At 32.8% G+C, this 15,630-nt stretch overlaps 1 protein-coding gene across 1 annotated transcript in view; it reads left to right on the forward strand.

The window, feature by feature from the left end:
• Positions 1-15,630, forward strand: part of LOC117117470 (sialin-like) — a 27,110-nt gene that overhangs the window by 8,775 nt on the left and 2,705 nt on the right. Inside the window, exons 5-8 of the mRNA XM_033261770.1 lie at positions 6,264-6,397; positions 13,464-13,613; positions 13,979-14,111; positions 14,778-15,019. Of these exons, the coding sequence (XP_033117661.1) occupies positions 6,264-6,397; positions 13,464-13,613; positions 13,979-14,111; positions 14,778-15,019 (659 nt within the window). The remainder of the gene's footprint in view (positions 1-6,263; positions 6,398-13,463; positions 13,614-13,978; positions 14,112-14,777; positions 15,020-15,630) is intronic.

The raw sequence follows: 15,630 nt of genomic DNA on the forward strand, positions 1-15,630 counted from the left end.
GTATAGCATGGCTGTTAACGAATGTTGTCATATAAATAAATACATTGTGTAATATATATATATATATATGTAATATAATAATATAATATATAATTAAATTAAATTAAATATATATTATATTAATAATAATAATCATAACAGTAATAGTAATAATTATAATAATAATAATAATAGTAATAGTAATTATAATAATAGTAATAATAATAATAGTAATATGTAGTAATAATAGTAATAATGATAGTAATAATAATAGTAGTAATAATAATAATAATAATAATAATAATAATAATAATAATAATAATAATAATAATAATAATAATAATAGTAATAATGATAATAGTAATAGTAACAGTAAAGATGAACCCTCTAAGCGCTTCACATTGTTATTCCGGTCATTGGATCAAACACATATGGAACACTAACTCAGCTCCCTTGGGATAACTCCATAATATCGCAGGTATTAATCAGTGCAGTTTTGTTTGAACCTGCCAGTATTGTACTCCTGGGAGAGAGGTAAAGTATCTTTCCTAAGGACACAAACGATGCGACGATTTATATATATATAAATCAAGAAGGCCGTTAACACCGTTAAATTGTATATAAATCATCAAAGAAAGGTAAGTGTTAGACTAAAAACATTATTTGTTTCTAGCCGTACCTATATAGTGGAGTGCCTTAGCGCCAGGATCGTGACACGGGTGATAAAAGTGCCAATTTTGGCACAGATATTAGTATGGGCATACAGTTTTGGTGGGGAATAGAATTTTCAGGCTTGCCAATTACTCTTCCTTTTCCAATAAATGTGGTATATCACGCTCTGTAAAATTAAGGAAAAGGGGTAGGGCACTGGAACATACAGTACTTTCCTCGAGATATTTGCACAAATTATTGATGCTATAGTAACAGAAGTGATGTGATATTGCTAATGCAGAGGTATACAGATGTAAAGGACATAAAACGCTTCTTCGGAAGTCTCCCACAACACCCAATGAATACAAATTTAAATAGAATATTTACAAATTATTGGTTTCATAAATCCATTATACTGTTTAGCTAAAGGTTCACTTTTTAAAACCCATTTTCACTATCGTTCCTAATTATTACCAAATGCTGTAGTATGCATTTCATTTGCCATCTCTTCTAACTGTCAATATTTAATAACTGTGGTACGAATTTGTTATTTTGGGGATTTATCCATATTAATAATGTTACTTCTAGGCATACAGATGTACAGGTGTCAGGACGTGGTTACTTCTGGTTACAGGTTTCTTCTTCAGGTCCCCAAGAACCCCAAAATTAATGCAAATTTAAATAGCATAATTACTAAATTATGGGTTTCAGAAATCCACTATAGGCCCAAAGCTTTGCCCCCAAACTACCGCCAAGGGCACTGCTCTTTATCCATCTGGGGCCATAGGTGGCATGCAGACTAAAGACCATGTTGCTAGCAAAACGCATCCCCACCCCCGTCGAAACTGTCACGGGAAGAAATGTGCATCCTTATAGGCCTTGATAGATTATGGGTGAGTTCAATGAGGTTCAAAATCGGGCGATCATTATCTATGGCTTTCGAGAGCGTCTAACTACTATCTATAGAAAAACGAAGCCCAAACCTCTATTTTTACAAAAAATTAACTGTATTTAGCCCAGGTAAAATTTTTGATTGATTGAAACATTTTTTTAAACTGTCTGTCATATTCTGACACTGTTACTGATCAGTGAGGTATAATATATAACATACATGGCATATCAGGATATAGTTTAAATCTCAACAAAATTCTATATTTTTTTTTTACCAAAAATAAGTTTTTTAACCAAAAAATTAACAAAATTGGGATTTTTAAAAACCTTTACGTAAGATTCTGATATGTTATTGACTAGTAAGGTAATATATTGGTTAAAATGAATTTTTTACATACCAAGAATTGCAATTATATTTTTATATGTAGACAAATCTCAATTTTTTACCAATGCCTTTATAAGATTCTGATATATTATTGACCATCGAGGTATAATACTGTATTGGTTAAAATATATTTTTACATACAGAGCATATCAGTATAAATGTCAAAAATCTATTTTGTACCAAAAATCGTCGCTTAAACTCAAAAATAGGAACAATTGGGATTCTTTAAGACTGTTATGTCAGATTCAGGCACATTATTGATCAGTGAGGTATGATATCGGTTAAAATATATTTTTACATGCAGAGCATATTAGTTATAATTTAAATGTCATTAAATCTATAATTTTTAACAAAAAAAATCATATTTTTAGCCTAAAAATGACCAAAAATTTGGGGTTTTTTTAAAACCCTTATGTCAGGATTCTGACATGTTATCGACCAGTGAGGTATAATTTTGATTAGAATATATTTTTACATGCAAAGCATATCAGGTATAGTTTAAATGTCAAAAAAATCTATATTTTTTTCAAAAAAATAATGTTTTTAGCCCAAAAAACGTGTCAAAAAATTGAGTTTTTTTGGTTTCAGAGATTTTCTTGAAAAGCATGTTGATAAAACTATTTCATTCTTATATGCTTATTGTGAAAAAGAATGACCATATAGATTCTAAGCCTGTTTGTACAAGTAGGCCTTGTAATATAATAGTCAAAAATACTAAAATATTAAAAATCATTTTCCCCCCCAAAAAAATTCAATTTTTTACTCCAAAAAAAAATTTTTTTTTTGGCTCCAGAGATTTTTCGAAATGGTATGCCCATACTAATATCTGTACCAAATTTGGCACTTTTGTCATCCAGGTAATCCAATTATTAGCCTATGCACAGGGTTAAAATCTAGATTAATACAAAAGCGACTTTTTCGTTCAAAAAATCTTTTATTTTTTTAAAAGTTTTTTTCATCTTTATTTGCTTATTTCTGACTAAGTAATGATCATATTGATTATAAACCTATTTATACAGGTAGGGCTTGCACTATAGCAGTCAAAAATACCAAAATATTGAAAACTGTATTTTTTACCCCAAAAATAAGATTTTATTTTTGGCTCCCGAGATTCTCTTTAAAAGCATGTTGATAAAAGTATCTCCACCAAAAATTAAAATGTTGTCATCCGTGTCACGATTCTTCCATATTTTGACGTTAAGGCACTCTACTATATATCTGCCGGTATTTAAATCTGTTCAACTATGTGGTCTAACAGTTATTAGGTTCGGCTTGACAGCGAGAGGTCGCAGGTTCGAATCCCCACAGAGGTATTTTATTACATAATTTCTTTATTCCGTTTATTTGTAGGACTACATTCGTTGAGAGCTATGCTACACGATGTATTATCATGTCCTTTGTTCGAGCATTGTATTTACCTTTCTTTAATGATTTAACTTGTTGGTTCAATTTTTTTCACACTCACAGATTAAATCTCGTGAATTACCGTACTCGCGCGAATAAGCGCTCTGGCGCTTAAAATATTTTTTGCACTTTCTGAGGGGCGCTTATTCAAACGGGGCGCTTATTTAAACGGGGCGCTTATGAAAACAGAGTGGAAATTGAGGGGGTGCTTATGGAAATAGATGAAAATCGAGGGGTTCTTATGGAAAATTTTTAAATTCAAGAGTCACTTTTTGAATGAAAAAAGATTATATAAGGACATCACGAATGCTGGTTAGAAAAGATAATCGTCCAGAAAAAATGGCTCATTACAAGAATGCGTGAATATTTCCATAACAGCAAAATAGCAGATGCTATTGGTTAGCTTGTTTGCCTTCGGCCGATTGAGATTAGCAGGATGGCAGGATCATTGTATTTTTTCTTGAAAACTAGATGAGAATGTGCTAAAGGTCGGGAAAAGAAAAAGAGGCGTAGGACTAGGCATAGACAATATGTAAAAAGAGTAAAGTTGGAAATATACTGTCTGTCCAGGGATCGGAGCTCTCATCTGTCCAAGAGAAATATCCTCATTTTGATATTGACTGAAGAAGAATGTGTTTCCACTCTACAGCTCAAATCATGCCAACAACCACAGTCCTAGGATTGATTGGATTATTGACTTGCTAAAAAGAAAATCTTATGAGGGGCGCTTATTCAAACGGGGCGCTTATTCGCGCGAGTACGGTATTTATAATCATCTTTATAGAACATAGTTTGTACATGCGCTATTTTAAAATATGTGTCAGCCTGATCTGATCAGCTGTTCTGTACATCGCGATGGGACTCTTCAGGCATTTACTATTATGACCTCGGAACTCCGCCTTTTTATGGGCCTTGTATTTGAATCAATGCAAAAATAAAACGAGTGATTGAGTACATTCTGAATTTTAATACATTTATATTTACTGTCAATCTGCAAATACAAAATACTTTGGCAGATAGATTTTTCGGTAGAGGTTGCGTGGGAGTCAAAATTCATGAGAAACTATAGTTTTATACTGCGTTTTATACATGCGTTTTCTGATTATGCACTCCATGTTAATATCAGGGTCTGTCACTCGCGATATTTTTAGAAGAGGAAAACTGTAAAAAAATCAGAAAAGAAAATATTGATAATTAAAATTTATAAAACCAGTCGACTCTGATATTTTCCTAATAGTTTTGACCTGGGCGAAACGATTTGTTTTTTAGGCCTATTGCATGACGGGGGATAATCTATGATGAATGAATTCTTCGCGTTCAACTTCGTACAGAAACTTGAAGTGACATTCCGCGTTCCCGAGTTTCCAAGATAATTATCTAGGAAACACGCAATAGACGTCTTCCCAGACCTAAATATCTCAGAAAACTTATCAGTAGGTCAATATTTTGTTAATGGTCCAATAAAGAAATGGTTAAATTTTGGTTACGATGCATAGCAGGGTGTGGACATGAGGACTATTCACAGGAAAATATCCATCGAGTAAAAAATAATTGCAATTTTGTGACGATCCTGAGTAGGGTGTGGATATGAGAACCATTCGAAGAAAAACGTCCCAGACCAGATATTTTAAAAACTGATAAATTAATCTCAATGAAACTTTCGGGAAAGTTTAATCAAGTTACAAGGAAGAAATTATTAAATGTTGGTGACCATCCAGTTTCGGGTGTGAATTTTAGGGTCATTTAAAGTTCCAACTTTCCATACCTAAAACATCTCCAAACATCTATCAATAGATCTAAATGCCGCTTTCTATATTATTTTGTCGTGGTCCAATTAAAAAATGATTAAATTTTGGTGACAATCCAGAGTAACATGTGGACATGAACACCATTGAAATGGAAACGTCCAAGACCAGATACACCAAACACTTACAAACTGATCTGAATGAAACTTTTTAGAAAGTTTAACCAAGTTACAAATAAAATATTATTAAACTGTGGTGATGATACAGATTCATGTGTGCGAAGTTTGGGGTAATGTTTAAGTGCTAACGTCACAAAACTAAATTTAAAAAAAACTGACCAATAGATCAAAATGAAACTTTACAGAATGGTTTTGTCATAGGCCACTAGAGTAGGGTGTGGACATAAAGGCCATGCTACGGTAGACGTCCAAGACCAGATATCCAAAAACTGATCAACTTATCTGAATGAAACTTCCTGGAATCTTATTCGGGTGTGAATTTCAGGGTCATTAAAATTGCTCAATATGTCTAATAACTTTATAAAGGGATCTAAATGAAACTTTCAACAATATTTTTTCATGGGTCCAGTGAAGAAATGATTAAATTTTGGTGACGATCCGGTAGGGTGTTGATATGAGGACCATTTAAAGAATGTTATGGAACAGTTAAATAAACTATATAAACGCAATTCACGGTTTACTAAAGTGTTTAAATCAACTGCATCTAGGTTCAACGCAAAATTACCGAGATATCCATGAACAATTTTTGCTTTCAGTCACTGAATTACATGAACTACAAATACATTGACGCCTGGTCGGCTCATACAGCGCGCAGTGGTTATGAGCCTTCATATTACCTTCGCTATTACCAATACAGCTATAGTTCGAGTCACACTAACGACGAAATTGGTTTTCATTGTTTTTTAGCCGTCATAACTTTCTTCAGTAGTATTTATTATTTTTGTTTCTCGTGTGTTTTTTACTCTATACTTTTTAATGACTTTTTTTTGTTACACTTTTAACATCACTTCTCATTATAGTAATGCGTTAAAGCCCTATGTTCTAGTTCTTTTCTTTTCTAACTTCATTCATACTGTATTTTGATATTTTTGTAATTAAGTTGCACGCACTACTCTGGTGTGTGCCGTCGTTTCAAAGTGCGTAGGTTCGCAAAGTAAATAAATCAATATAATATCCTGTTTGCTTTAGGTACATTTGGATTGGTTTGGGTAATTATATGGGCAACGTTTATTTATGAAAAACCAGAGAACGATCCTTGGATTTCAAAAAAGGAGAGTGAATACCTGAAGTCTTTTGCAACTAAAGATGAAGTAACAAGTGAGGTAGGTTTAATTATTACTCACAATGTTGAAATTAAGGCCTAATAGTGAGATGTTATTGTGTGGTAGACCTACAATTGCATAATCTTATTTAGGCCTATTCAAATATATACATATACTACACAGTCGAGTCTTTTACATAATATATATATATATATAGGCCTATATATAGGCCTATATTATATATCGATTTCACGAGCGAATATCATCAGCAGAGTGTTCAATGGTTATATATAAGCCGTTAACACTACTAAATTATATATAAATCATCAAAGAAAGGTAAATACAGTGTCTGAATAATACCTTTCCTTAATGTTAATGGCTATCTTGATTTATATTATATGCAACTATTTGTTTCTAGTTGAACATTTTGTGTAATAGAGTGTATCTGGTCTTATTTAAATTTGTTCAACCATGATGCATCTGTGGTCTAATGGTTATGACGCTCGCCTTGACAGCGAGAGGTCGCAGGTTCGAGTCCCGCAGGTTCGAGTCCCGCCAGAGGCATCTTATTACACAATTTCTTTATTCATATATCTTATTTATTTATAGGGCTATATTCGTTGAGAGCTATGCACGATGTATTATTATGTCCTTTTCTCAGACACTGTATTTACTTTTCTTTAATGATTTATATATATATATATATAAGCTTACAGTGTTAACGGCTATCACGATTGAGCGAGTTGCAAATATCATCAGCAGAGTGCTCAATGGTTATTAAACCAGAGCGGAGAAAAACAAAAATAAAAGGTTCAACAGTAGGCTTGATTAGACATTTTATTACTATTTAGTTTCGTGCTTCACATATATGGTACAACAATCTTTAGATAAAATTGCCTGATGACTAAGATACATTATTACAGTAACACAGATTAATTAATTAATTAATTGTAAAACTGAGCATGTGCAGAGTAAAAGTGGTCTACAAAGGCAGGTTCCGTTTCCAGTTCTGGTACCGTTTAAGAAATCGGCCTTTCATTCTTACAACGTTGAAGACGTATTCTATTCACATAAGCTGTTTCGTATTTTTAACAATAATAAATTCTACTTATATAGAATATGTGTAAATGATACGGTACTAAAAATTAAAGTAACTTACAAATAATAGTACGAAAAAATTATAATATAAGACAATTTTCAAAACATAAACAAAGATACAACTCGCGACACAAGTTCCTCGTCAGGTGACGTCAGCGTGATGGCAGTCAACCGAAACGGAAAACGCAGTAGATTTGAACAGAATCGACAAAAACTGGAAGAAGAACGGGAACTGAAAACGGAACCTGAACTGAAACCTTAATAGATGTGTGTGAAAGGCGCTTTAGTGGTTAACAATGGATTAAATAGTGAAAGATAAACTATATATTTAACTATAGTGTGGATTGCATTGCACTATGAAGTGGTTAAGATACAAAATATTTAGGAGGAATTTGCTAGCGTTTCTGCAAGCTGTAATGAGTACGCCTATTTAAGGTGGCCATGGGGACAAATGATGAAGTTTTCCTATAGGCACAAATTGCATCTTTTAGATGGTGGGTTTTATATGCTTTGGCTAGTTTGAGAATTTTCCATTTAAGTGTGTAGTCCATAATATTGGCCTTTTATTCCCATATATTTACTTAATTCAGTGTTAAATTTCTTGGTTGGGTTTCCAAATGATTCTGTGTGGTTGTTATAACTGGCATTGAATGCGTTTTCCGTGAGTCCTACGTACGTTTGGTCTTGTTTGTTTTTGGCTGAGACTGTGGCTTGATAAACGACGAATTTGTTTAGGCAATTGCCAGACGTCGGGCAGTCTTCTGGTTTTCTGCAATTGCAATTTCTGTTCTTAGGTTGCTCGGTTTTCTTTGATAAATTTGATTTCCTGTGCCCGTCTATGTTCAGCTTGAGGATAACCATACAACTGCAGTTGATTTTTATTGTATTACGGTTGAACAGTGTGTGAAATGCATGGTCCGGTGGGAATTCCACGTCTAGTGTTCTAAGGAGGTTTTTCCGACGTTGGTAGCGACAGTCTTGCTGAATGGGGGTTATAGATGTTTCTGGTGCAAGATTTTTTGGGGTTGGTGGTGTCCTTTGTTTGAGGGGGTAAGAATTTCAGATGATGGTTGTATTCACTTTTGTCGAGCGGTCCGACGAATTACCCAAATGATAGGGAATTACCCAAATGATACCCAAATAATACGGAATTACCAAAATGATACACAAATGATACGGATTTACCAAAATCACAGCCCAAATAACTGTTAATTCGTTTATATCAAACTAAAATTTAAATTTGATGTTAGTAGCCCCAGGCCTATAGCGCAAATAATTATTGAATTTAACATAACAAGTTATAAAAACTGTAACGACTAATCCTGACATATAAATATTGTATGTTTAAAATACGAAAGGTTTCACATATAACATAATTTACATAGACATGAATATTTTATTTATTTATTTTATTTAAAACATCTTTAGGCAGGATAACATATACAGGCGAGATCTTACCGCCGTTTTACAATATGGTCCTGCAATCACACAGTACAATAACAACAACAAAAAGTAACCAGCACAGTACAATAAAATAAACAATAGTAAAAACTTTGGTGGAAAACTATTCCCCGCCGGACACCAAACCGGTACTTCCGAGTCAAGGTTTTGGGGCCGGGATTACAAGGTAGGACAAATACTGTACAGTTATTTAAATAGATAAAAATGGTAGAAACTATCCCCCGCCGGACACCATCCCAGTATTTCTGAGTCCAAGTTTCGGGGCCGGGATTAAATGTTAGAAATATAAACCAAGAAAATATAAAAGGAAATGAATTGTGATAATCAGAAAAAGTGATTCTTATAAGTAATTTTGAATAAATTAAGAGATTGACATTCTTGAATTCTGATTGGGATTTTGTTCCAAACTTTTGCTCCAGAGATTTTTTAAGAGCCATTCATTACTGAGCAATATGGAATTGGGGGGATAACATTAAGCGAGTGAGCGTATCTCGTAGAATATCAATGTCGGTTAACAACCATTTCTATATCATTACATAGGCGGGAAGGTGCAAGACCATTTATACATTTGTATAATAAGCATGCTAGGGCGCAATCTCTACGTTCATCAAAAAGTTTCCAATTATTTTGCTTAATAAGATCAATTCCACAAAAATTTATGAAATCAAAATTATTTTTATCTATTCTATCAGCTCGGTTTTTGTAGCCTTAATAGAATGTTTTTGTTTTTGTTAGACGTAATTCCCTACACTGAGATTGCATAAACCATACAGGGTGGTATTGTACTTCTATAAAGAATATTTAGAAGAGATTCATTTAGTGTTTCTGCCAATTTATTTAGGATGTTAATTTTGTACCCAATAGTTTTATTTAATTTTCGAATATGGTCATTCCAGGTAAGGTTTTCATCAATTTGAAGTCCTAAATAACGGATGTTTTTTACCACATTAATGCTTTCATTACCAACATGAATATTTAAAGAGGAAAGAGGGCGAACATTTCTATTTTTAATTAACATACGTTTGGTTTTGCTGGAATTTACAAGTAATTTATTAAATTTAAACAATTTATACCAATTTGCGACATTATTCATGATTGATTGTAATTTGATATTTTCTACTGATTTGTCAGTAGTGTAGATGACAACATCATCCGCATATATGCTACATGATCCTGGAGATACTTATTGTGGATGAGCTGTAAAAGATAACTTTTAAACCATTTGATTTCAGTGTCTTTAATGCCATAATTTTCTAATTTCAAACCATATTGCTTCCATGTTAGAAAGGGTGTTAAGGTAATTTCTTTTAATATAAGGAATTCCTCCTTTAATATATAGACATACTCTACCACCTCTATTTTTCTTTCCATTAATAATATTATTTTCCCTATCTCTTCTAATTATACTATAACCATCTATGTTTACGAGAATATCACTAACATCAGCACTTAACCAGGTTTCAGAGATATATAATACATCAAGTTTAGTTTTGAAAAGTAGGAAAATTGTTTCATCAACCTTCATTTATGAGACTTCTAACGTTAATATGACCATTCATTTGTTTTAGATAATGTACTTACAAAATCAAGGAGTCGAGTTATATCTGAAGGCATCGACCGGCAGATGTAACATAACCATACACCAGATATCTCTTCATCACTTAGTTTGAGGCATTTTGTATGATACCAGTGGCCACATATGCAACATCTAATCGAGTCTCTTTGAGTTAGTTTTTCCCTTTTTTGAGCAATTAGCAAAACAAATTTGTCCTGGTTGATCGCATTTTTTTTCATATTTTCAGTCATTGTGATGAGATATCAACTGCTACAGTTATATAGCCTTTAGCGAATGATTTAAAGCACACCGAGAAAACTTAGATCTACCATGCGTCATGTAGCGAATCTAATAAGTATATATAAAGATATAAAGAAAAATATAACATTTCAAAACAAGTCAGAAAAGTTAGAGATTACTTAGTTGTTTCTCCGTTGATTGTTGCAGTTCTTGTAGAAAATCCAATCAGGGTATCCAATTCACTAGTAGGCTAAGACAATGGGCTCAGCTTGGTATGTATAACTGGAACAAAAAGTTCAGCTATGCTTGTCTGGGCTAGAGCAATAGGTTCAGCTAGGCTTGTCTTGACTTGCACTGAATTTACCAAGGTGACAGTGGAAGGGCTCAGTGAGCACAACATGGAGCCAATTAAAATGAAATGTTCTTGGCTAGAGTGACAGCTAAAGTAGTTGCCACAATGATCACCGGCTTGTAAATCAGTAACTCCACAAAAATTTGAATGAACAAAACCGCAAACAGGTAAAACCACAATAACTTCGAAATGACAAACAGTAAATACTAGAAATATCAGTAATAATGAAATTTAGTGACGATATGCTAGTACAAGTGGCGGCTCTAGGATATAATTTATGGGGGCGGGGGGCTAAGTATTTATGGGTATAACTATAGAGCGCAGCGGTATCTGAGGGCCGAAGGCCCGAGCTAGCCGGAGGTGGGTATGGGAGGGGGTGTCCCCTCCTTCCAAAACAAGATTTTTTTTATATTGGGACTTCTAGATGGCCGGAAATGGCGGGGATGCGAAAACTAGGCCTATTTTGTTTTTGGTCCGACTGCCCGACGAACTTTGGCCGATATGGAGGCTTAAGCCTCCTGCCCCCTTCCCCTGCTGGCGCCGCCACTGAGGGAGGGGGTTATCATTTAAAGACATATATAAATATATGTCCGAAAATATTCAAATGACATTAGAAACAGATGAAACGAATAAGTGATAAAATAAAACGTACTACATTAATGAAACGAAACCATTAGCAATTATAAACAAAATAAATCATTATTAATGCATAAATGAAAAATACTGTATTATTATTATTATTATTAGCAGTAGTAGCAGCAGCAGCAGCAGTAGTAGTAGTAGTAGTAGTAGTAGTAGTAGTAGTAGTAGTAGTAGTAGTAGTGTAGTAGTAGTAGTAGTAGTAGCAGCAGCAGCAGTAGCAGTAGAAGCAGTAGCAGTAGAAGCAGAAGCAATAGCAGTGGCAGTAGTTGTAGTAGTAGTAGTAGTAGTAGTAGTAGTAGTAGTAGTAGTAGTAGCAGTAGCAGTAGCAGTAGCAGCAGCAGTAGCAGTAGAAGCAGTAGCAGTAGTAGTAGTAGTAGTAGTAGTAGTAGTAGTAGTAGTAGTAGTAGTAGTAGTAGTAGTAGTAGTAGTAGTAGTAGTAGTAGTAGTAGTAGTAGTAGTAGTAGTAGTAGTAGTAGTAGTAGTAGTAGTAGTAGTAGTAGTAGTAGTAGTAGTAGTAATTACGAATAATTTTGACAATTAAATACTGTATGTTAAAAATACGAAAGGTTTCAAAGTTTTAACAGACCAACTTGTAGAAGTCAACCACGCCAAAAGCGATGAACGAATATAGATGTCTGTCTCTAATGCGACTGTATCATTGTAAAACGGCATTGGTGCTTTTCAACTAGTTCAAGCCCACGTTCTTAATGATTTTCCATTAAATCTGTTCAATATCTGCTGCTGATTTTACCAATTTCGGATTTAGCTGGTTTAATGAGTCAGCAAGTCGGGTTGTTGGCGAAGTTGGCTTTATGGTCCCTTAATGTGATAAATGCTTCAGTTTTTCTGTAGTATTAATTTTGCTGTCTATGCTTAGCTCTTTGGATGTTTTTGCCTTCATCGCAATTGAATTAAAAATAGTTGGGCTCACCTTTTTATGATTTTGTGATGTATTATTATTATTATTATTATTAATTTATTAATTAATTAATTAATTTATTTATTTATTTATTTTTATTTTTATTTATTTTTAATTTTTTATTATTTATTATTTATTATTATTATTATAATTATTATTATTAATATTATTATTATTATCATTATTATTATTAGGTGCCGATCCAGATTCGGGTATGAATTTGAAGGGTAGTTTAAAGTACTAACATCCAAAACCTAAATATCCCAAAAAAAACGTATCAATGAATATAAATGAAACTTTCAACAATAGTTTATCATGGTCCATATTTCCATACGATAACCTTTGTGTATTTATGTATGGGTGAGTGTGGATGTGTGTGTTAGCAGTCTCCTTCACAAACAGTTTTAGGTTCCATTTATAGGGAACGTCCAAGACCTAAATATCTCAAAAACTGATCGATGGATCTCAATAAACCTTTCTGGAAAAATTCATCATGTTCAAAGGAAAGCTTAACATTTTGATGACAACCCGGAATATCATATTGTGGATGTGGGGAGCCTTAAAATGGAACGTCCGAGACCTAAATATTTCAAAATTATTTGTTTTCAAGGAGAAAAGATGCGTTTGAATTTTTTATACAGGGGAGAATTGTATGACCGGAGGTATGAACTTTTGGAGTGCACCATTTTGCAATTATTTTGATCTTTTACTTTTAGGCCTAATTCCAACATCAGGTCTTATTATGGCAATGAAGAAAAGCCATGTTTTGTTTTACAAACAGACATATTAAATCTAGTTATTATTATTATTAATATCAGGGAGGAGTGAAATATTTATAGTGTTATCTACTATCCTTTAGAATAGATTGTTTCCATGGCGAGATATAATTACATCATCTGCTGTTTGGGCGATTACCATTGGCTACTTTGCATATGCATTTGCATATTATGTCATTCTTACTGAAGCACCAACTTTCATGTATACTGTCTTAGGTGTTGATGTAAAACGAGTAAGTTGAAATGGAAAATATACTTTATAATCAATATAACAATAACTATATAATTGTAAATATAATCATGATATGAAGTATACTGTACAGCAATATCAGCAAAAATAACAATTACAATAACAATGACATATGAACAAACATAGACATGGCAAGGCCGAAAAGACAATGACATTTGGTAATAATGATAATAGACAACATACAAGATAAAAAAAAACTAAATGTATTGAAAAACAAATGGTTGCCTTGAAATTTAAAAATGTGTATATATTGCTCTTTAAAGTTTACAACGTAAAAACAATAATAATAACGTTAATGATAAGATAATTAATAATGATAATGACAATAATATTATTTTCCTAATACAGACTGGTTTCTTGCTGTCAATTCCAAATATTGTACGCTTTCCCATCATGCTGCTGTCTGCAGTGTGTGCTGATTATATCATTCATCGTAGGTGCTTAAGTGTTGCGATTACAAGGAAGCTGTTTGTAATTCTTAGTAAGATATTCTCGATTTACGACATAAGAATGATAATAATAACAGTAATGATTATGAAGGTGCACTGCATTCCAATTTTCAGCTATAGGTATTTAGCAGAAATTTACAATTTTAATAACACACCAAGTGAAATATCATCATCATCATCATCATTATTGCTCTCACAATCTTATAATTATGATTGTGACTGCAATTGAAACTACTACTATAGTTGCACCTATTAAATGAATATCACACCATGCCATCTACTCCCTCATCGTTATTCATTGCTTTGCAACTTAGATGGTATAGGCCTAACATTATTTCTACTCTGGTACTGTTCATGGTGCTATGTGATTTACTGTTATTCTTATCAAATATAATATATTCACTATCATCAATATATAATCACCATAATCATAATCATCACCATCATCACTAATGTGTCATATTAACAATCTCACTGTAATTATTTTATTTATTAATAGTATTATTATTAATATTATTATTTATTATTATTATTATTATTATTAGTAGTAGTAGTAGTAGTAGTAGTAGTAGTAGTAGTAGTAGTAGTAGTAGTAGCAGTAGCAGTAGCAGTAGCAGTAGCAGTAGTAGTAGTAAAGGTAGAAGGCATGCGTTGGAGTGTTGATATTAAATATTGCAACTTTGGGATTGTGTTTACAGATATCGGCGTGTCAGGTGTCTGTTTTATTGTTCTAGCTTACGCTGGTGACAATATTGTGACATTCATGATTCTTGTGACAACTGCCTTTAGTGCGCTTGGGTTCAATGTAGCAAGTGTTACACCGAACCCAATGGACATATCTACAAACTATTCAGGAATAATTGTAGGAATAATGGTAACTTTTGGTTCCTGTGCTGGATTTATCGGCCCATTAATTCTTGCTCTAATAATAGAGAATAACGTAAGTATAACAATCGTTTATATATTTTTCGAGATCAGTAAATATTTCTTGAAGGTGTAGATTGCGAGTGTCAATAATAAAATAATGAAACTTTCGATATACCATTTGTTGGAAAAGGGTTTTTGAGATAATAATAATATGCTAGACTTATATAGAGCTTCATTTATAATTACTTAAATTATTATAGTATGCTTCTTATTCATATTTTTCATCATAACTACGTTGCATACTAATTAATTTCCAACTTACCAAATATATATTTTATATTTCTATATAATTCTGTTTTTCTTCTTATTCATCTTCATGGGATGTTTTTTATGATGGAACTTTGCATTGTAAATCTTAAATCTTCATCTTTCGTTTTTCTCTTAAAACCGAAAGGTCCACTGATTAATCTCAGATAAGAAAGTATAATACATACTCCAAGTATTGGAATACACGCCATCGTGTTGGGATTCAATATTTCGACATTAATTATGTCATCATCAGGAATGAAAAAAATATCCATATTATCAAGCCTATATGCACTAGTACCAAAAGTGTTTAACCAATCAAAACATTACCTCTAGTAGGTGACATAGCAGTGATTTAAACAAAAGATCAAAGCATTC

Source organism: Anneissia japonica, unplaced genomic scaffold (assembly GCF_011630105.1).
Source record: "Anneissia japonica isolate Jap-2015-1 unplaced genomic scaffold, ASM1163010v1 scaffold288035_len209932_cov175, whole genome shotgun sequence".
In the NCBI taxonomy this organism is placed as follows: domain Eukaryota; kingdom Metazoa; phylum Echinodermata; class Crinoidea; order Comatulida; family Comatulidae; genus Anneissia; species Anneissia japonica.